Here is a 21,015-nt window from a genome sequence, read left to right on the forward strand (position 1 = left end):
CTCCGCAGCTCCCTCTGCCTGAAGGGCTCCTTCCCGGTGCCCACGCTTCACTCCCCCTCCCCGCCTGCAGGTCTTTGCCCAGGTCCTGACAGTCACCCTGTCTGAGGCAGCCTCTCCGTTTTGGTCTTTGCTGCACAACAGAGAGCCCTTGTCTTGACAGGCTGTGCATTGACCAAGTGTTGCTCGTGTGTCTCCCGGTCAGAACAAGAGCGTGAAGACCTTCCTCTGTTCCACCCGTGTCCTGATGCCCCGGCCAGATAGACAGTAGAGCCAAGGATGACAGTGCTGGCCCTTTGCACACCCCCTTGGCCCAGGCCAGTGTCTGGAAGCGAGGTCTCTGTTGTTTGGAGGATTCAGGACCTGGGTTAGCTGTCTCCTGGAAGGGCCTTTGACATGCCCAAATGAGGCCTCTGTTCCCTGAGCCCCTGCTAGGGTCACTCGTGCCCCTTTCCCAATGAGCTGCTTGTTTTCCAGCCCCAGGTCGGCGGAGCGGAGGTGTGCAGGCACAGAGAGTGGAGGCCTGGGGCTGAGCGATGCAGAGACGTCTGTGAGCACACAGCCAGTGAGGGACCTCGGGCACCTCGGGTCCAGTCCTGTGAGGCCTGGGCTCCTGGCTGTTGTCTGCAGACATGCCCCCCCGCCCCCTGTCTTTAGATCTCCTGTGCTGGCAGAGACCCCCTCAAGTGAGCCAGGTTGAGGTGGAAACCCAGAAGCCCAGAGGGAAAGGTTTCCCTTCCCAGCTTGTGCTGGAGTTCCAGCTTCCCAGGCATTGATCTTTGTGACTGCGATGCTGGAGCCAGCTGAGGCCAGTGGGGCGGTCCTGGGGTAAGGTCCTTGTCTGTTACCTGCTTGGTGCCAGGCCAAGTATGAAGTTGACTGTAGTGTGCAGGACTGAGGTCTCAGGCTTGACTGGGGTAGGTGGGGTCCCTACCTTATCAGGCAGTGAAGTGTGGTGAGGTGACTAGCTGGAGGGTGGTGGGCTGGGGGTTCCCATGGGCGCTGAGTGCACTGGGCAAGGCCAGCAGCTGGCTGAGTCCAAGAGCCAGACCCTCATAGGGCTCGGTGCCCGCTGTGGGGTGCCTGGTGCCAACCCTGTGGCACAGCCTGGCCAGCAGAGGGCAGGCAGGGAGGGAAGGCCTGGGTGGGCCTCCAGCTTAGTGACTTGCAGCACCCCTCCCCTGGCTTTTTAGGAAATGATTTCAGCTTGCTACAAACTTGAAAAATGGAACAAAGAATCCAGTATCCTTCACCGAAATCCAATCTCAACACCTTACCTAACTACAGTAAACATTTACAACCATGAAATTAGCATTGATACAATGTTGTTAACTAATCTGCTGACCATTGTTCCACTAATAACCGGTGCCTGAGCTCAGACCCCCCCCCCCATCACTCTCAGCTTTGCTCCTCCAGCCCTAGACGGCTCCCCAGTCTCTGACTTGAATGATTTTGACGTCTTTTGAAGAGCAGTGGTCATTTTGGGGGTAGGAGGGCCTCCGGTGGGTTTGCCGGGTCTTTGTGATTACACACGGGTTCTGCCTTTGCGGCTTTAGTGTGTCCTGGGGAGGCCCTCCGTATGTCCCTTTCCTGGCGTTTTTTCCTCCGTTTTTTTTTTTTTTATCGAGGCATCTTGACACAAAGCAACGCGTCTTTATCCGCTCTGATGGACGTGCGCACCTTTGCTGGGGCGCCTGGCGGAGCGGTCTTCCCAGTCGTCCCCTGCAACGTCACCGCCTTGGCCTTGCAGCCAGGGAGTGTTGGGGGGTGGGGGGCTCCGTACCGCCGTCGGAGTGACGGGCCCCGCGCGGCCCTCGGTCCGCACCGCCGGCTAGTCTGCAGCCGCCTGGGCAGGGGCAGTCCTGGCTCCTCGCGCAGGACCAGCGAGCCGAGAAGGGCCGGACAGCGGCGCCCTGCTGTCTTTGCCCCCTTGTCGTTCCGCTCACCGCCTTCACACGGAGAGCGTGGAGGCCGGCGTGCCTGCGGTCTCGCCCAGACCCGAGGGCTCCCGCGCCCGACTCCCGGCGTCCCGCGCGCGCCCCCGCTCCCGGCGTCCCCCGCGCGCCCCCGCTCCCGGCGTCCCCCGCGCGCCCCCCGCTCCCGGCGCCCTTCGCGGCTGCAGTCCTCCGCGCGCCGAGCCCCGCCCCGGCGGCGACCGTTAGCGCGGCGGCGCCCTCAGCGCCCCGTCGCGCCCGCGCAGCCGCGCCGTTCATTGGGCCGCGCTCCGCGGCCGCGAGCGCCGCGCGCCGTCGATTGGCGGCCTCCGCAGCCCGCCCTGCGGCTCCCCCAATGCGGGCAGGCCGCGCGCAGGATTGGCTGCGCGCGCCAAGGCCCGCCCTCCGCTCGCCGCGCGCGGCAGGCGGGTCCCGCCGAGCGAAGAGCGCCCGCGCGGCCCCTCTGGAGGGCGGCGGCGGCGGCCGGGCCGCGAGGCTCTGCGCTGCGGGCGGGCCGCGGGCGCCGGAGGTAGGTGCGGGGCGCGAGGGGCGCCCCGCGGCCGGGCGGGTGGGCGGCGCTGTGGCCTGCGTGAGGCGCGCCCTTCCGCTCCCGGGCCGAGGCCGCGGGGCCGGCGGGCGGGCGGGCGCGGGCGGGCCCGGCCACGCCGAGTCCCCGTCGGCCTTTGTGAGGCGCCGAGGGCGCGGGCGCGGAGCCCGCCGCGTCGGGGCCGGGGCCGGGGGCCGCTCGCTGTCCGCGCGGGCCGGCCCCGGGGTGTGAGAAGACCCCTCGTCCGGTGTGCTCGAAGCCGTAGAGGGCTTTCGGGCGGGCAAGGTCCCGACCGCGGCCGTGCCGGCCCGGGACCCTGCCGGGCGCGAGAGCCTGGGAAACGTGAGAAGCCGCCCGTCTTTTCCACCACACGCTTACGGACCCAGGGTCACGTAGACGATCGGGATGTGGTTTTGTCTTAACAATGACCTGGGGGTAGAAACAAGTGGAAGGTAGCCACCTGTTGACAGTGGTCCCCGCCAGGTGTCCTCCGATGGACCTGGGTTTCTCAGGGTAGGACCTTGACTTGTTTGCATGCTCGCATGTGCCTCGGTTATCCGGCGCCCAGCAGTCCGGGCTAGGGCAGGGGACTGTGTCAGGCCCCAAATACTAGGTGGGTGTCCTGTGTCCTGGCCGCAGACTGGACTCCAGTCCCTGGCGGCAGGTAGAACGGGCCAGAAACCCTGCCGCAGGCGGTCACCCACCAGAGGGGGGTGGAATGGCCAGTCAGCAGTGGCGCCTGTGAGTGTGGGATGCGAGGTGGACGGAAGATGACAAAAGGACGGGGTGAGGTCATTCTGCCGCTGGGTTGGGCGGGAGGCTGCAGCGACAGGCTTGCCTGAAAGGCGGCAGCCACAGCTCTGGACCATTCGAGACGGCGCCTCCACGCCAGTCCAGCAAGTGGACCCAAGTGAGGGGCGCTGTCGGAGCGTCTTGGTTTTACACTGTGCCGGGACCCGGGGGTGCCTGCTGCAAGTCTGCTGCTGGCTCACCGTCCACTTGGTGAGCCGGGTTTGCATCCGTGTGGGCTGTCAGCTGGAGCAGTAGCGATGGCAGGAGGGTCAGCCTCTGAGCCCGCTGTGGCCCCGGCCACCATGTGGGGCACATCCCCGGGCTTTTATAATCTGACTGTGACCTCAGGGTAGCGAAGTGAGTCTTGGCTTCTTGTAGGATCTGTGCTCCCTTCCTTGGCGATCTCATCCAGTCCCTGATTTTAACGCTGTCTCTGCTGACACCTGCATGTCTGTCTCCAGCCCTGGCCTCCCTTCTGACAGCTGCACGCTTCTGGCTGCCTCTTCCAAACCTCCACGTGTTACTTTGGTGACAAGTAGCTGTGTCTAGACCTAGGCTATGATATTCACCTGCCCGAACTCTCCCCCCATTCTGCCTTCACCACCTCTGCGCGTGACACCTCTGTCCCTGAGTGTGGAGCCTCCTCGGCCTCCATACACTCCTCAGGGCAGTTTCTCACCACCTCCAGCTTGACATGCTGGTCCAGGCTGCCTGGTGAGCCTCTTTATTTGTTTCTTTGCTCTCACTCTTGTGCCTCCTATTATTTACCCACTTAGGGATTTTCTGGATACAGAGCTGTTCTATTCAACCGTAAGTCTAATACCAAGGCAGTACAGACTGGAGCTATCCTGCCTGGGTGGTGAAGCACTCCACCACCTTCTCGCTGTGTGACCTTGAGCGAGTTGCTTAACCTCTCAGTCCTTAACCTTTTTTTCTCACAGTGCTGTGTGAGAACTGGTGAGTGATAGCCTGTAGCATGCTCAGAACAGGGCCTGCCCAAGGGTTGGTTGCTGCTGCTGACCTTGGGTCGTGTGACCTCACCACTTGGACCCTTCTGTCCAGGGGCCTATCTCTCGAGCTAAGAGCCGGAGCCCTGGTCTCCTCGCCCTCACTGCCCTGGCCTCTTCCCCGGGGCACACTGTCATCCGCCACCCTGTGCTCCCACCCCAGGGCCTTTGCTCTTCTCGATGTTGCCTGGAATATCCCCTTCTCCACCTTCAGGGGGTGTTCGCTGTGAGGCCTTCGCTGCCCACCCTTTCCTCAGCTCCTTGCTTTGCTTTCTCTTGAATGAGTCTCAGTGTTTCTCAGTTGTTGCTTGTCCGTCTCTTGGCTACCGTATGAGCTCTGGGGCCGGGGTTTCATCTGTCTCCCAGCCTCAGCATCTGCAGTGTTCTGTGTGCGCCGCATGGAAGGCGTTGACGGGTGCAGATAGTGACAGGGACGGCCAGGAGCATGCTCAGGACAGCCTGCAGTGGGGCCCTCAGTGTACTGCCCCCGCCCCCGGGCCGGGCGGCTCTCCAGCCTCCAAGGACCGCTCACCACGGCTCCCAGCCTGCACTCTGGGCACCTCTTCAGGCCTCCCTTCCTCAGGTTTCAACATTGCCATCTTGGTTCTGTGCCTCTGCAGTGAGCTTCTCAGCCTCTGAACATGGCCGGAGGTGTCCTCATCCTCTTCACGTCTCTTCGTCTTAGTCTTTTTGGCCCCAGAACCACAGGTGGGCTCTTGCTGGGGTCTCTGCAGACCTGCCTGGTGCCCAGGGTTTTGTTCCTGGCCATGTCTGTGTTGTGTAGTGCTGGACGTGCCGACCCGTCTGTCCTCTGAAGTGAGCTCTCTTGGTGCCAGGAGCTGGCCTCGCCCCACTTGGGGGTCCTCGTGCGTGCCCAGTGCCGCCTCAGTGGTGCCCCGGCTCTGCGTCGTCATCACCTGTGTGCCGTGTTTCCCTGGTCCTTAGCACTTTTGGCAGACGTGCCTGCGGGGGAGGTATTGTGTCCAGAAACATGAGGACACCTTGGGACCTGGGAAGTAGAAGACAGGTCAGTGGTTGCTGCCCTCTTGTTCATGCTGATGCCCCATCAGAGTAGGTGATCAGTGAACAGCTGTTGGATGAACTGGTTCCATCTCAACAAGCCTCTGTCTTTTGTGTCTTGTTCCTCTACTGTAACCTCTTAAACGTGTGGTGTCTGCTGTTTCCTGTCCGTCTGCAAGCCGCCCCGAGTGGTGTGGGCACGCATGTGTGTCTGCATCCATGTGCATGGCATGTTCGTGCGTGTGTCTGCACGGTGTGGGGGTGCGTGTGTGCCCGTGCGTGCGTGTCTGCACGTGTTCTGCTCTGCTGGGACCTCCCTGCCGTGGCCCTGTTTTTGGACGCCCGCCCTGCCTTCTCAGCCTGGTGTCTTCCCTCTGACACGAACTCCCCAGGGTTTTGTCCTCAGCCCTTTTCTTGGTCTGCCCTCACTCTCTGGGTGGCCTCTCCTGTGGTTTGGGTGACCTCCTGGCCGACACATCCTGGTGGCCTTGGCCCTGTTGGCTGGGTCTGCCCAGAGGCTCCGAGCACCCTTCTCTGCGGACCCTGCCTGAGTGTGCCCTGGAGAGAAGCCCCGTGGGTCTTTGGGGCTGCCTCGTCCCACTGTCCGCGTCCACCCGCTCGGCAGTGTGGTCAGTTCTGTGTCCGCTGTTCTCATGGGTGCGGGCCTCCCTTCTGTGTAGGGACTGAACTCTGTGGTCTGAGGCCCTTCACCCTGCTGCCCCAGCATGGAGCCAGGCTCCAGGCAGCTGCCAGGACTCCCGTGCCTGGGTTCAGCCGGCCCCCGCGGCCCCTCCCTGCCCGCCCGGCAGGGCTCTGTCCCCGTGGCTCCCAGCGCTTCTCCTCTCCCGGGAGCAGATCCATGCCCAGCCTGCCGCATCCCTGCCCCTGCCCCCGTGCCCTGGGGTCCTGGGTGGCAGAGCCCCGGCCATGCCTCTGAGGCCGTAGTGCCGCAGAGCTGAGTGGAGGGCTGCTCGCTTGCCCTCTGACTGACCGGCCCGCGCAGGTGAGTGGACCCACGTCACTGGTGCTGGAGGGAAGCCACACACCCCCGTGTGCTGTGGAAGGGCGGCTGTGTGAGCCGAGCCAGGGAAGTGCCGTGGTGCAGTGTAGTGGAGGAGTTTTGGTTTTTTTTTAACCCTTTTTGAACCTAAGCATAATATGGTTTTTGTGTTTCTGAAGCTGGAAATACAGCGGATAACTAGTAAAATGCTTGACTTAGGACTCAAGTTATGATTTAGGTTCTGAAGAAGGGAGTTGAGTTTGCCTGTTCTGAAGCATAGAAGGTGCTCTTCTCAGGCAGTGTCACGGAAGTCTCTACTGCACTGTCTGGAGCCCTGGACTCTTGGTGCCGGGAAGCAGAAGGTCTCTGTCACTGTGTGACAGTGCCTTTACGTCTCTTTGCAGGTGGAGGAAGACGGGTGCCCCTTCGGCTCGAGGACAGACTCGCGTAGTCATCAGTCATTTAAGCTGAGTGCATTGTGATTTCCAATAATTGAGGCAGTGGTTCTAAAAGCTGTCTACATTAATGAAAAGAGCAATGTGGCCAGCTTGACTAAGCCGCCAGCGTGCGCAGCGCGGGCAGGACGCACCCGGGTCTCGACGGACTTGTGCATGTTAGCTGTCTAGAGTTATGTCAGGTTTTTAAAAACTCTGGTCTTTTAAAGTAGCCCTAACCACTTTACTATGGAGACATGCGGGAGCCCTTCTCCTCTCCCGCGCGAGCCCGCAGGAGGAGTGGCGATGGAGGACCGAGCTCGCCCCCTCCGCGCGCTGCCCCGTGGACAGTCTCCACCACCTCCCCTGCAAACGTCCAGTGATGCAGAGGTAATGGACGTTGGCTCTGGTGGTGATGGACAGGCCGAACCCCCTGCCGAGGACCCGCTCGACTTCTACGGAGCTTCTCTTCTCTCCAAAGGATCCTCCTCTAAGGCCCGCCTCCTCGTAGACCCGAACTGTAGTGGCCACAGCCCGCGCACTGCGCGGCACGCACCTGCGGTCCGGAAGTTCTCCCCTGACCTTAAGTTGCTTAAGGATGTAAAGATTAGCGTGAGCTTTACGGAGAGCTGCAGGAGTGAGGACAGGAAGGTGCTGTACACGGGAGCGGAGCGCGACGTGCGGGCAGAGTGTGGCCTGGCCCTCAGCCCTGTCAGTGGGGACGTGCATGCTGGTCCCTTTGGCGGGAGCGTGGGGAACGGGGTAGGCGCAGGGGGTGAGAGTGCGGGTAAGAGGGATGAGGAACATGAGCTGGATCAGGAAAAGAGAGTGGAGTATGCAGTGCTCGATGAGTTAGAAGATTTTACTGACAATTTGGAGCTAGATGAAGAAGGCGCAGGCGGGTTCACGGCTAAAGCGATCGTGCAGAGAGACAGAGTGGACGAAGAGGCCTTGAATTTCTCCTACGAGGTATGTCGGCGTCCCCTCCTTTGGAGCACTCTTAGCAAAACCCAAAGAGAGGTGTTTGGGAGTTGCAGCATCTCTGGGAAGCCTGTGTTGCAAAGGAAAAAACACCCACAGGAGGTGGAAAGGTCCACGCGGAAAGAAAGAGCCATCAGGAGTCCAGGGGTCCCAGCTCTGCTAACAGATAGTTTGGCTGACAGGTCTGCCTTGTACCCTTGTCTCAGCCGACTTGGAAGGACCTGCTGGTCGCGAGCGTGTGCTTCGGCTGGCCGTTTCATCCTCTTTGTCTTTCAGATGCTTGCGCGCCACAGAAGTGACCTAGGCCCCCTGAGACCACCTCCTCTCTGTGTTGCTGCAGACACCTGCCCACGGGCAGGAGTGCGGGAGCCAGGGGCCGCGGTTTCTGAACAGCGTGTTTTGCAGGATGATTTTGACAACGATGTTGATGCTCTGCTGGAAGAGGGCCTCTGTGCTCCCAAAAAGAGGCGGATGGAAGAGAAATACGGAGGAGACAGCGACCACCCATCGGATGGGGAGACAAGTGTGCAGCCAATGATGACCAAGATTAAAACCGTGCTCAAGAGTAAGTCGGGCCGGGAAGTAGCGAGGGTGTTCGGGTGCACGCGTACACTGGCGGAGCCCTCAGGCTGCCGGGCGGCGGTCTGGGCAGCTGTGTGCGTCTGCGGGCAGGAGGGTCCTCTCGGTGCCAGGCAGCTTGGAGCGTGAGGACACACCCTGCGCACTGCCGTGGTGTGGGGCGGAGGCTCCTGGGGTGCGGAGGCTGTGGATGGAGGTGGAGCTGAGCATGGGGGCTGCTCGTGGCCCCCGTCTGAGTTCTGGGTTCTGTGCCGAGTGCTGGGGAGGCCACTGGAAGCAGGCCGGACTCATTCCACAGTCTGCTCTGAAAGCACGACCCGTGGCCCGCGTGTGGGCAGAGGCGGAGGGGTTACGGGTACACTGGGAATAGCGGTCGGGGTCCCCAGAGCCGCTCTGCTCTGAAAGCACGACCTGTGGCCCGCGTGTGGGCAGAGGCGGAGGGGTTACGGGTACACTGGGAAGAGCGGTCGGGGTCCCCAGAGCCGCTGTGCTCTGAAAGCACGACCCGTGGCCCACGTGTGGGCAGAGGCGGAGGGGTTACGGGTACACTGGGAAGAGCGGTCGGGGTCCCCAGAGCCGCTGTGCTCTGAAAGCACGACCCGTGGCCCGCGTGTGGGCAGAGGCGGAGGGGTTACGGGTACACTGGGAAGAGCGGTCGGGGTCCCCAGAGCCGCCCCGTGCAGCCGCCTGCTGACACGGGGACATCTTGGGCTCCCTGTGTCTGTCTTGGCCTGGGGGTGCTGCCTCTTGGTCTCGGGGAGGCGGTGGGAAGGGGCTGGAGGGACTTGGGCACACAGGTGATGCCTTTTGCTGAGCACCGTGCAGGTGGCCAGTGTGACAGGAGGACCCGAGGTATGGCCGGTGCGCCGTCTCCTGGCCGCAGAGCAGGCCTGTTAGCAGGGCCGGGCGTGTGTCTGCCGCGTGGGCTCTAGTCTGCTCACGGTCACGGATACATCTCCTCCTCGGTTACCCGGGGCTGGCTTCAGGCACCTCCTGGCCCAGCCCGTGGGGCAGGGGTGCCTGAGGGGGCCTGTGTGTGCACGGCCTTGCCCTCCCTCCCAGGGCTGTCCTGATGCTGGTGTTCGCCCAGCATCAGCTGTGTGCGGGTGTCAGACCTGGCACGTCTGGGCGTTTCCGTTTTCGCAGGAGTTGGTGGGGTTGTTTTCATCTCATCCATGTGTGTTTTTAGATTCCGCGTGGCATTTCACTTTTGTTTCTGAGTTTTTCACTTGCTCCCAATACTGGTAAGAAAAGCAATCTGTCCTTGAGTCTTTGTCCTGTGCAGCTCCCAGCAGCCAGGCCTGTCTGTGGCAGCTTGGGACAGTGCAGGCTTGCCACCTGGTCACAGGGAGCAGTGACCCACAGTCTGTGGTTGCTAGCGGAGCCTACCCAGCCCCCGTGGCTGCACCCGCGGGAGGTGGGCAGAGGGGCAGTATCAGGGCGACAGAAGTTCAGCAAGGCCCATGCCTTGCGAATTGCTGCTCGGGGCTCTGTGGTGTGTCTGGGGACTAGAGCAGGTGAGGAGGGTCTTGGCGCCCGCGGGTCCCCCAGAGGCTCTGGCCCAGCACACAGAGGAGCAGGCTTGCAGGCAGGGTTGGGCTCTCCTGGTGGGGGTGGGCTGTCCCCACCCTGCTCAGAGCTTTTCTGTAAGGCCGGCTCCAGCGTGCTGCTGTTTCCGCCCGGGAGCTGACTGTGAGTGTCCTGACGGTGCCCACGCAGTTGTAACCACAGCTGTTCTTGCCCTGTGCAGGCCGTGGCCGCCCGCCGACAGAGCCGCTGCCCGACGGCTGGATCATGACATTTCACAACTCCGGAGTGCCCGTGTACCTGCACCGGGAGTCGCGGGTGGTCACCTGGTCCAGGCCCTACTTCCTGGGGACGGGAAGCATACGGGTAGGGACCGCGTCCCTCTTGCGCTTGGTCTCGTGAGTTGCAGGAGGAGGGTGGTCGCCAGGCAGGTCGGTGGGGGCCTCAGAGGCCTGCGCGTCCAGCCTGGTGACCTGCGTGGTCTCCCCGCCTGCAGAAGCACGGCCCTCCCCTGACCAGCATCCCCTGCCTGCACTACCGGAAGATGAAGGACAGCGAGGAGCGGGAGCGGGGCGCGGGGCTCGCCCCCCCCGAGCCAGAGCTGCCCCCGGACGAGCCCGAGCCCCTGGGGGCTGACGTGGGGCCCCCGGACGAGAAGGACCCGCTGGGGGCCGAGGCCGCACCTGGGGCCCTGGGGCAGGTGAAGGCCAAAGTGGAGGTGTGCAAGGACGAATCGGTCGGTAAGCTTCGGGGCGAACTTGGTCCCTAGGGAAGAGGGCCCCGTCTCTGCCTGCCTGCCCCTGCGCTCAGGAGACCTGCCCGCTGACCGCGCTGTCCAGATGGCCTTTGGTCACGACCGTCGGGCCTCTTCATGTGGGGTGTGCTCATGTGTGTCTTGGGGTCCCACTGCTGGCGTGGGCACAGCTGTTGTCTCAGCCCCGCGGGCGCCCTCAGTCCTGGGTCATCCCTCCCTGGCCCTCCTGCATCTTTTCCGTGGGGGTGGGCTCTCTTAGCCCCTGCCTAGCCCCTGTTAGAGGGCAGTGCATTTTCAAGCCCTAGCTGTGTGCTCCTGCCTGTGAGGGGCTGGGGGCTGCTCCCAAGGAGGGGCTGCATCTGGGACTGGCGGGGAAGCCTCGGGGAGCGTGCTGGTGCTCCGCGGGTATGGGGGTGTTCTTGAGACACAGCTGGAGGGGGCCCCTGTCTACCTGATGGTCTCCCCGTGGCACCATCCTCAGTGTGTGCTCACTGCTTTACACTCCTGTGTGGAGAGCTCTGTGGTTTTGCTCTGTTCATAAGTGTGCAAGCATGTGCGTGGCATCCAGGCCCCTGGGGGATGCAGCGGGGTGGGGCTGACGGGAGGCCTGGGGTCCTGGGGGAGAGGTGGGGGCAGGAGGCCATGCTGGGTTCGACGCCTCTGCTGCGGGCCGTCGGCACCTGGTTCTGGATGGGGAGAAGGTTCTGGAGGCTGATAGTGGTGTTTTTTTTAAATGTTGCTTTTTCTTTGTTTATTTTTGTTTTTCTGTTCTAAATAAACTGAAAGGATAGCCCAGAAATTTCTCCCTAAGGGACCTGGCAGGGCGAAGGAGCCTGATTGCTCGCCCCTCATCCTGGAGGGGAAACGCGAGGGGCATCGTGTGGCTGGACCCGTCCTGCCACTGAGGGGGTGACTCTGGTTGGGAGTCAGTCACTCGGGTCTCTGGTCAATCTGTGCAGACCTTGAGGAGTTTCGGAATTACCTGGAGAAGCGCTTTGACTTTGAGCAAGTGACCGTGAAGAAGTTTAGGACGTGGGCTGAGCGTCGGCAGTTCAACCGAGAGATGAAGCGAAAGCAGGCGGAGTCCGAGAGGCCCGTGCTGCCCGCCAGCCAGAGGCTCATCACGCTGTCTGTCCAGGACGCGCCCACGAGGAGAGGTGAGCCGGCCCGCCCGCGGCGCAGAGCCCCCACCCGCGGTGCAGAGCCCCCGCCGGCGGGCCCAAGCCGTTCTGAGGTGGCCCCTGTCGTCACGCCACAGAGTTTGTCATCAACCCCAACGGGAAGTCCGAGGTGTGCATCCTGCACGAGTACATGCAGCGCGTGCTCAAGGTCCGCCCTGTGTACAGCTTCTTTGAGTGCGGTGAGTGCCGCCTCCCCCTCCCCGCCTCCCCCTCGGCCTCGGGCAGCAGGGGTGGCCCAGCCTGCTGGGATGAGACTGGAAATGGAGGGGTCAGCCTCGCCTGCCGTCCCCTCCCCGTGCTCTCCACACCGCCTCTCCTCCCCACAGCTCCCCAGGCCTCAGGCTGGAGGAGCTGCAGCCTTGCGCTGGCTGCCGGCTCCCTCTGTGCTGCCCTCAGCACTACTGAGTAAAGGCTAGAAGCTCAGGTCCCCCGTGGTCTCCCTGCTTCTCGGGCTTGCCGAGTCTGCGTTCCCGCCCTCGCGTTGTGTGTGCACCCCGCGCCCGCCCACCTTTCTCAGACCTTGGTCTCTGTCCCTGGCGGCTTTGCCTCTGGCCCGTCTCCCTCTGTGGCTGCCCAGTGCCCCAGGGACCCCCACCCTGCCTTCCTGCAGCAGCTGTGTGCTGGTGTGCTGTGAACGTCCTGGTACGTGTGTTTTAAAGGGATCGTTTTAATTTAAGAGAACCCAAGCGAGCCTTTTGGTGCCTCGGTGACCATTGACGGTGTGACCTATGGATCTGGAACGGCAAGCAGCAAAAAACTGGCCAAGAACAAAGCTGGTAATGTGCCTGCTGGTGTCAGGGACCGTGTGAACCACCCTGGCTGGAGGTGGGGTGGGTGAGTCTGGTGTCTATGGAGTGATCCACTTGGATCCTTGTAAGTTATGCGCTCACTGGGAAGGATTCACCAAGGGGCAGAATGCGAGCAGCGAACATTGAAGGCCTTCGTCTGCTCAGATGAGTGGGCCCGCGCCTCCCTCCGTGGCCCCAGCTCCACACACAGCGCTCTGCGCTGCCTGAGCCTGGGCGCCTTCTGTGTAGACCCTGCACGGCAGGCGTGCTCGTCAGGGGTCCTGATGTCCGTGAGGACTGCTCCCGAGTGCTTCCGGTGAGACATGGGGCTGCCAGTCCGGAGCACAGCCGGGCAGGCCCTGGGGGCTCCTCCTGCCGGGCCTGCTACTGGCTGCAGCCCCGCCGGCGCGTCGGTGTGCTTCTGGGAGCTGACTAGCCCCTCTCCTCGGGAGGCACCATGGAGGTGCGGGCCGGCTGTGGCTGTGCCCCAGGCCCCGGCGCCACGTGTCCTAGAGCAACTCTGTGCTCAGAGCCTGGGCCGTGTCCGCTTTGTCGCCGCCTCCCCACAGCTCAGGCTGGCGCAGGGTCTGAGCTCCGGGGCTCAAGAGTCCCCCACTTTGGTCTCCCCTGGTGGCTGATGCTGAGGATGATGGACTGTGTGGCTGTCCCCGTGCCAGGCTGCGCTGGGGTCGCGTGGTCTTCCCCCGCCTCCCCAGGAGGTCCCTTCACTTCAGAGAGGCTCCAGAGGGTCTTCCGGCTCTACCCACCAGTGGGCTGTTTGCGGGCTCTCGGGGCAGCCATCCTTGTGGCACCCCCACCCCGGTGAGGCTGGCCCCTGCAGGCGCGCCCCTGTGCCCAGGGCGCCCACACTCGGCCCGCGGAGCCCCCCTGAGTGCCGCTCTGCCCCTGGGGCCCACCTTCTGTATGAGCTTGACCCCTCACCCGGCGCTCCTCCCTGCAGCCCGTGCCACGCTGGAGATTCTCATCCCCGATTTCGTCAAGCAGACGTCAGAGGAGAAGCCCAGAGACAGTGAGGAGCTGGAGGTGAGCACGGGCCCACCGCTCGCCTTGGGTCCGGGAGGCCTGCCTGTGTCTGCGGGCAGGGGCCGTCCCCCTCTCAGGTCTCCGTCCCCCTGTCTTGCCGTGGGTGTGAGAGGCTGCGTTTGCCGTATTGCACGGAAGTCACGCTGCACTGACAGCTGTGCGGTGGATGAGCCTTTGAGGTAGAGGCTGCAAAAGCTGGACTGTTCTTTGTGTTGAGAACCACTTAAAACTGTGAGCTGCTTTGGGTAGATTGCTTCTGTGGGTTTTTGTAGCAAGGGCTTCTTACACTGAAGGGTGCATTCTTTTTTTAGAAACCAAACTGTTTCTACTTCTTTGGTGTGCCAGGTTCTAGCTGTGTCACGTGGGTTCTGGTTCCCTGACCAGGGATAGAACCCAGGCCCCTCGCATTGGAAGCATGATGTCTTAACCACCGGACCAGCAGGGAAGCCCCTGTACTCTTTTTCTATGACACCTTTACTGAAGTTTAGCTTACATGTACCATAGTTTTTCCCTTTTGAGGTACACAGCACAGTGGGTTTTGTATGCTCAGCTTGTGTTCATCACTCCGGGAGGAAACCCCGTCCCCGCTATCTGGGCCCAGTCTCGTCCCGCCCGACCCTGTGGCCCTGGCTGCTTTCCTTGCTGGGCTCACTGCCTCTGACCTCTGCAGTCGGGGGGGCCAGACCCAGATGCTCCTACGGCCTGCGGGTGAGCCGGGGCTTTACCGTGAGGACGTTCCCTTCCACTCCTGGTCTGCTGGCTGTTTCTGTCTGCAGTGGGTATTGGGGTTTGCACTGTCTGCTTCTATGAGGTGATCGCGTGGCGTTTGTCTCTGCTTTTGTGGATGTGGGGTGTGCTCCTGTAGCTTTTGCATAGAAAGCAAGCCTTGACTTCCTGGGGGGTCCCCCTCCGTTGTGGCGCACAGTTTCCCGTGTGTGTGGACGGGCTTGGCTCGCTGCTTTCAGGATCTCTGCAGCTGTGTCTCTAAGGGGTGCTGGTCTGTATTTTTCTCCTTATGACGTCTTTGATGTTGGTATCAGGGCAGCACTTGCCTCGTGGAGTGAGTGGGGAAGTGTCCCTTCCTCTTTCATCGTGTGGAATAATTTGCAAACGGTTGGTGTTGATTTTTCAAACACTTGGTAGAATTCACCACTGAAACCACCTGGGCCTGGACTTTTCTTTGTTTTCAAGTTGTTTACTTGTTATACGTTTTCAGGTTTTCTGCTGTTTCTCGGGCTGGTTGTGGGATTCTGTGTCTTTGGCAGGCGTTTTCCCAGTTAACCAGGTCCTCTAGGGGACTGGCATTCACGGTGCCCTCTTGTGACCCTTTTTACTTGAGCGGGGTTGTGATGCTTTCGTTCCTGAGTTTTAGCAGTTTGAGTCTTTGTTTTCTTTCGGCCATTCTAAGTGTTTGTCAGTGTTGTTGGTCTTTTCAAATACACAGCTTCTGGTTGTGTGGAAGTTCTCTTTTTCATTCTCTGTTTCAGTTCCAGCCTTACTGTTTTTTTTTTTTTCCCTGCCAGGCTTATGTTTGGTTTGTCCTTTCTTCTAGTTTCTTAAGGTTTCAGTTCAGTTCAGTCGCTCAGTCGTGTCCGACTCTTTGCGACCCCATGAATCACGGCACACCAGGCCTCCCTGTCCATCACCAACTCCCGGAGTTCACTCAAACTCATGTCCATTGAGTTGGTGATGCCATCGAGCCATCTCATTCTCTGTCGTCCGCAATTCTTCCCAGCATCAGAGTCTTTTCCAGTGAGTCAACTCTTCGCATGAGGTAGCCAAAGTATTGCAATTTCAGCTTTAGCATCAGTCCTTCCAATGAACACCCAGGATCGATCTCCCTTAGAATGGACTGGTTGGATCTCCTTGCAGTCCAAGGGACTCTCAAGAGTCTTCTCCAGCACCACAGTTCAAAAGCATCGATTCTTCGGCGATCAGCTTTCTTCACAGTCCAGCTCTCACATCCATACATGACCACTGGAAAAACCATAGCCATGGCTAGACGGACCTTGGTTGGCAAAGTAATGTCTCTGCTTTTTAATATACTATCTAGGTTGGTCATAACTTTCCTTCCAAGGAGTAAGCGTCTTTTAATTTCATGGCTGCAGTCAGCATCCGCAGTGATTTTGGAGCCCAAAAACATTAAGTCTGACACGGTTTGCACTGTTTCCCCATCTATTTCCCATGAAGTGATGGGACCAGATGCCATGATCTTTGTTTTCTGAAAGTTGAGCTTCAAGCCAACCTTTTCACTCTCCTCTTTCACTTTCATCAAGAGGCTTTTGAGTTCCTCTTCACTTTCTGCCGTAGGGTGGTGTCATCTGCATATCTGAGGTTATCGATATTTCTCCCAACAATATATCAATACCTAATTGAGGTCTTTTTAAATGTGGAGTTTACAGCTGTCAATTTTCTTCTGTGTACTAATTTGCATCCCATAATTTTGCTTTAATATATGTTGTGTCTTTGTTCTTATCTATATCAAGATATTTGCCTAATTTCTCTCGTGATTTTTTTTCTTTGAACTGGTGGTTATTTTAGGACCATTTATTTTTCATATATTGTGAATCTCCCCAGTATCCTTCAGTTTTTGATTTCTAACTTAATTCCATTGTGATTCAGAACTGCAGCTGGTGTGATTTCTGTTGGTCCTTTAATGTTTGTCGAGGCTTGTGCTGTGCCTGCCCGAGAGGCTGGGCATGTGTGCTTGCCGGCAGAGTGAACGGGCTGAGCTGGTGAGGGGCATGCTCCCCTTCCTGGGGGGTCTGTCCTGGAGGGAGTGACGTGAGTCCCCAGTTACTGCCGAGTTGTCCCTTCACTGCTCTCAGGTTTGCTTGCTTTATTTGCGGCTGTTAGGTGCGTATGTCTTTGTGATAGTTAATAAAGTAACAAATAAATGCTTGGTCTCTGTCCTTGGCTCCTGCAAAGAGCTGATGCAGTAGAGAAGTTACCATTTGGTTTTTGTCCCCAGTTCCTGAAATAGCTCCGTTTGATAGAAGTGAAGGGGACATTTGGGACTTCCCTGGCGGTCCTGTGGTTGGGACTCCACACTTCTGATGCAGGGGAATTGGGATCCTGCACGCCAGGAGGTGCAGCCAGAAAGTAAAAACAATTCAAATGAAGGGAACCCTTTATTCTAACCCCTTCTCTCCGCCTGAGTTCACGTCGAGGTGGCCCGAGGCAGGGGGCTGGCTGCCGGGGCAGCGCCGTGCAGTCAGGAGAGGACCTGTAGTCCCATCCCCTGCCCCTGTGGCCGGCGGTCTGAGCAGCACCCTGACTGTGCGGTCCAGGGTGCCCTGGCTGGCTAACACCCAGAGGTGCTGGGAGGGAGGCACACTCAGACAGGGTGCTCTTCCACTCGCTGGGACCAGGGCTGCCTCCTGACGCTGTTGGGGAGGAAGCCCCCTCATTCCCGGAGGAGCAGGTTCCCGGAGTTCTGTATGAAGATGGTGGGGCTGGGGGCCCCAGGAGCTGGACAGTCGGGGAAGGGGCCTCCCCTAGAGGCTCCAACAGAGTGTGTGGTTCTGGGTCACGGCCAGCCCGTGAGGTGAACACAGCCCCACCAGGGAGGGCACTGTGCTTCTGAGGGTCCCAGCCAGCTCTGGGCTGGTGAGGCCTCTGTCACCAGTTTCCTTCTCTGTGAACTGACTGGGTGCCTCCTCGTCATCATCGTGGCTAAGTTTTTGTTCTGTGTCTGGTCACTTTCTCTATTCTAAATTCACTTACAATGGTTTTCAAGGTTTTTTCCAAAGGTTGTGTGTCTTTAGCTCTCTGGCGGGTCGTCTGATCAGACTCTGGTTCAGGACGGGCTCTGAGGCCAGCAGGCAGGCGTGTCTCGGGCGACCTGGCCCAAGGTGTGGTGCAGCGTCGCTGAGAGGCCATGACAAGGGTGGGGGCAGCTGGATGGGCCCTGGGTGTGGCTGGCACTCACTGGCCGCTTCCCTTTGTAGTATTTCAACCACATCAGTATCGAGGACTCGCGGGTCTACGAGCTGACCAGCAAGGCCGGGCTGCTGTCCCCCTACCAGATCCTCCACGAGTGCCTTAAAAGGTGGGGTGTCTCTGCCCGGGTCCTCTCCAGGGGACCGGTGGGGCCTGGGAGAGCCCTTCTGGGCTGGGAGCTGTGGTTTGGGGAGGACGGTGGGTGCCATCTCGGGGTGATGTTGCCACTGTCTGCTTTGTCCCCCAGAAACCATGGGATGGGAGACACCTCCATCAAGTTTGAAGTGGTTCCTGGTAAAAACCAGAAGAGCGAATACGTCATGGCGTGTGGCAAGCACACAGTGCGCGGCTGGTGTAAGCCCCCTGCCCCTCCATCCCCGGACGTGCGTGCATCTGCTTTCAGTGACCGCAGGGTCTGCTGCCTGGGCTCACCTGGGCCTCAGCCACGTGCTGACGGCTCCCAGGTGTGCCCGCCACACCGCACGTCACCCTGAGAGCCAGCCAACCTGCATGCCACTGTGGCAGCTAGTGTCCCGGGCTCAAGCTGCTCACCTGGCTGGGCCATGGCCCCGGCTGCCAGCATGGCCCGCCCAGTGCTGGGTCCCTGGGAGGGGAGCAGGCCTGCTGCTCTTCGCCTCACCCGGGGCTGGAGGTGGCCTCACACAGAGACTGTGGGACTGTCTAAACACAGCCCAGCACCGGGTAAGGGAGAAGGTCATGCCTGAGCAGGCTGCGGGAGATCGTGGGAGCCCAGCCCTGAGCAGGGGCAGGGCAGGAACAGACCCACCCAGGGCAGAGGCCCCATGCCCCTCCAGACTGCTCTGCACCCTGGCCTCTCCTCCATCTAGAAACATCCGCTGCACAGGACTCCCCCTCCCCGGCCCCAGCCTGCCCTGTGGGACGCATCATCTGTGTGTCTGCAGCTGCGGGCAGGGGGCCTCGAGAGCCGCGGCCTGGGGGGCGTCCTGCCCTCCCTGAGCCTCTGGCGGGTGGGGCTGTGTGGAGCGTGCCTGTGGGATGTGGTGCCCGTGGGACGCGGTGCCCTGTGGACATGGGTGTCTTGACTCCACGTCCACGTCTCCACCCAGGCAAGAACAAGCGTGTCGGGAAGCAGTTAGCATCTCAGAAGATCCTGCAGCTGCTGCACCCACATGTCAAGAACTGGGGGTCCTTGCTGCGCATGTACGGCCGCGAGAGCAGCAAGATGGTCAAGCAGGTAATGGGGTGGGGGCTGCAGCAGGCGGGCGGGCGCTGTCCTGGCTACCAGCACGGTGTGCCTCTGAGCAGCCCGTGTGTGTCCTCTGTTTTGGCCAAGATGTTGGGATTTCACAACACTTAAGTTTTTGTGCATTTAGGGGAAAGTACAGGAAGTGAACGTCTGTGGGGTTTTTTTTCCCCCGACTTCAGAAACGGTCCCCAGTGAGTGGTGGGTGCAGAGGGTGAGGACTGCAGGGGGCACCTGAGCCGTCCCCAGAGAGCTCCTGGCTCTGGGCTGGAGGGGGTGTGGAGGGCCCTGAGGCGCTGGGCTGTGTGTGGTTGAGCCGCTGCCTTCCTCTGTGTGGAGAACGTCCTGCTGGGCCGGGAGCCGGGGAGAAGTTTGCTTGGCCCTGCCGGGAGGCCCCACAATCATCAGGGGTGCAGTGCAGCCTGCAGGCATCCTCACATGGCGTTCAACCCATGAGCATGTGGGGATGCTCAAGCAAGGGTATCAGCCCTTGGGCTTCTGGCAGCCATGGGGCAGGGCGAGCCTGGGCCAGTGCATGCCATCCCCCTGACCACGTTGGGTTCCAGCCACCCTTAGCGGAGGCCTCTGGGCACAGTGCGTGCCTGGCAGCTGGCAGGCTGTGGGGGCCAGCAGACCCCCCGTGCCCGAGCAGCGGAAGCAGGGGCGGCCAGCAGCTTGGCAGGTGAGCTGCGGGAAGGGAGGTCCTGACCAGTGCTGCCAGCAGGCTCTGCTCCCCAGGAGACCTCGGACAAGAGCGTGATCGAGCTGCAGCAGTTCGCCCGCAAGAACAAGCCCAACCTGCACATCCTGAGCAAGCTGCAGGAGGAGATGCGGCGGCTGGCAGAGGAGCGGGTATGCGGTGTCTGAGTCCCTGGGGGCTGCACCCTTGACCCTCCTCTCCCCGACTGACTCCCGGGAAGCACCGGTGTGGGGTGCTGTGTGCTGGGCTTGCCCCATCCCCAGGGCCCCACCGTGCCTGGGTTGCAGTGCCTGTGGCCCCACCTGACCTCAGTGTCCTTGCAGGAGGAGACACGCAAGAAGCCCAAGATGTCCATTGTGGCGTCTGCACAGCCCGGCGGTGAGCCCCTGTGCACCGTGGACGTGTGAGGGCGGCTGGCTCAGGGCCACCAGGCACTGGGGACCGCCCATGTGCCCTGCCGCCCAGGCCTCTGGCCCATGCCCCCGCCGCATGCCTGACGGCAGGCCATGCAGCTCCCCCGGGGGCCACCTACGGTCTGGGTGGCTGTGTCCCAGCCTCTACCCACCTGCCGCACAGGTGGACGCGGACAGCTGGGAGATCGCCATGGGGCTCTGCTCGTGTGGACAGACCCTGAAGGTTTTCATGAATTTTCTATGTAACGTGCACTGACCAGAAGTGATAGTTGATGACATGAAATGCGAAGGCCATGCACCCCTGGCTCCCACAGGCATGTAGGGACCCAGCCAGAAGGCGCAGGCTGGTGCCCCTCCCCTTTCAGCCTCCTGGGTTTCTCTTCTTTTCTCTGAAAAAGTTAACAGTAGGAAGGAGTATTTAAAATGAACAGGATTTAGTATCACAGCTATTTTTCAGAGGTTGCAGGCAAACCACCGAGGTGATCTTTCTTCTCCCAGAGAGGCATTGCTGACGGGCTTGGGCACTGCCCTGCCTGCTTGCCAGCCTGGCGTTCGTTCTTAGTGCCCTAAACACGCCTTCGTAGGTAGAGGCCCCTCACCTTTGCTGGCCTCTGGTAATTTTTTACTAAGTTTTTGCACAGTCCAGTCTGTCCACCCATCAATTTTTAAAGCTTTTATGATATTTTAGCGTTTGGAAAGAAGCTTTTACAGTGAGGGTAGAAAATAGGTGTGGAATCACGTAGCAGATGTGACCAGTTAATGCGTTTTAGCTTGTGGACTTAAAAAGAGGGACTGAAGATGCTCACGCTGGCGCCGGCGGCCCTTGACTTTATGTGCGGCTGTGTGGCGTGACCAGGCAGTCCCATCCATGAGGGCGGGTCTGTCCCACCCCAGGGCCTGGCGCGGCAGTGCTGTTCCCACCCTCAGCCACAGAGCCTTCAGAACGGCGCCCCATGTGACTGAGGTTGCCTTGCAGACCTTTGTAAAACAATCCACGCGTCACATCGCTGTAATTACGCTCGCTTCTGTCCTGTCCTGTCTGCGGTGCTGAATAATAACTTGACTGTAACTGTTTGTCCTTAAAGCAGCCAGTGTGCCACCTTGACCCAAGGCCTCATGCAGACTGGAGGTGGTGACCTCACCACGGTCC

The 21,015-nt window shown here is 60.5% G+C and overlaps 1 protein-coding gene across 1 annotated transcript; it reads left to right on the forward strand.

The window, feature by feature from the left end:
• The first annotated feature begins 2,306 nt into the window (after window positions 1–2,306).
• DGCR8 (DGCR8 microprocessor complex subunit) lies at window positions 2,307–20,934 on the forward strand. The gene is made up of 14 exons (XM_055404391.2): window positions 2,307–2,460; window positions 6,702–7,700; window positions 8,118–8,277; window positions 10,042–10,184; window positions 10,315–10,558; window positions 11,532–11,729; window positions 11,831–11,932; window positions 12,431–12,529; window positions 13,503–13,585; window positions 17,536–17,636; window positions 17,775–17,881; window positions 18,616–18,743; window positions 19,491–19,604; window positions 19,776–20,934. Exons 2-14 carry the CDS (start codon window positions 6,981–6,983, stop codon window positions 19,857–19,859), a joined length of 2,283 nt encoding a protein of 760 aa, XP_055260366.1. The 5' UTR covers window positions 2,307–2,460; window positions 6,702–6,980; the 3' UTR covers window positions 19,860–20,934.
• The last annotated feature ends 81 nt before the right edge of the window (window positions 20,935–21,015 follow it).

The sequence above is a fragment of the Moschus berezovskii genome, chromosome 19 (genome assembly GCF_049115385.1).
Source record: "Moschus berezovskii isolate FMDL1 chromosome 19, NW_MosBer_1.0, whole genome shotgun sequence".
Lineage (NCBI taxonomy): Eukaryota > Metazoa > Chordata > Mammalia > Artiodactyla > Moschidae > Moschus > Moschus berezovskii.

Coding starts and splice junctions, on each gene's coding strand:
- DGCR8 (XM_055404391.2), top strand. CDS start 6,981: ATGGAGACATGCGGGAGCCCTTCTCCTCTCCCGCGCGAGCCCGCAGGA. Junction 8,278..10,041: donor GATTAAAACCGTGCTCAAGA/GTAAGTCGGGCC, acceptor TGCCCTGTGCAG/GCCGTGGCCGCCCGCCGACA. Junction 10,185..10,314: donor TGGGGACGGGAAGCATACGG/GTAGGGACCGCG, acceptor CCCCGCCTGCAG/AAGCACGGCCCTCCCCTGAC.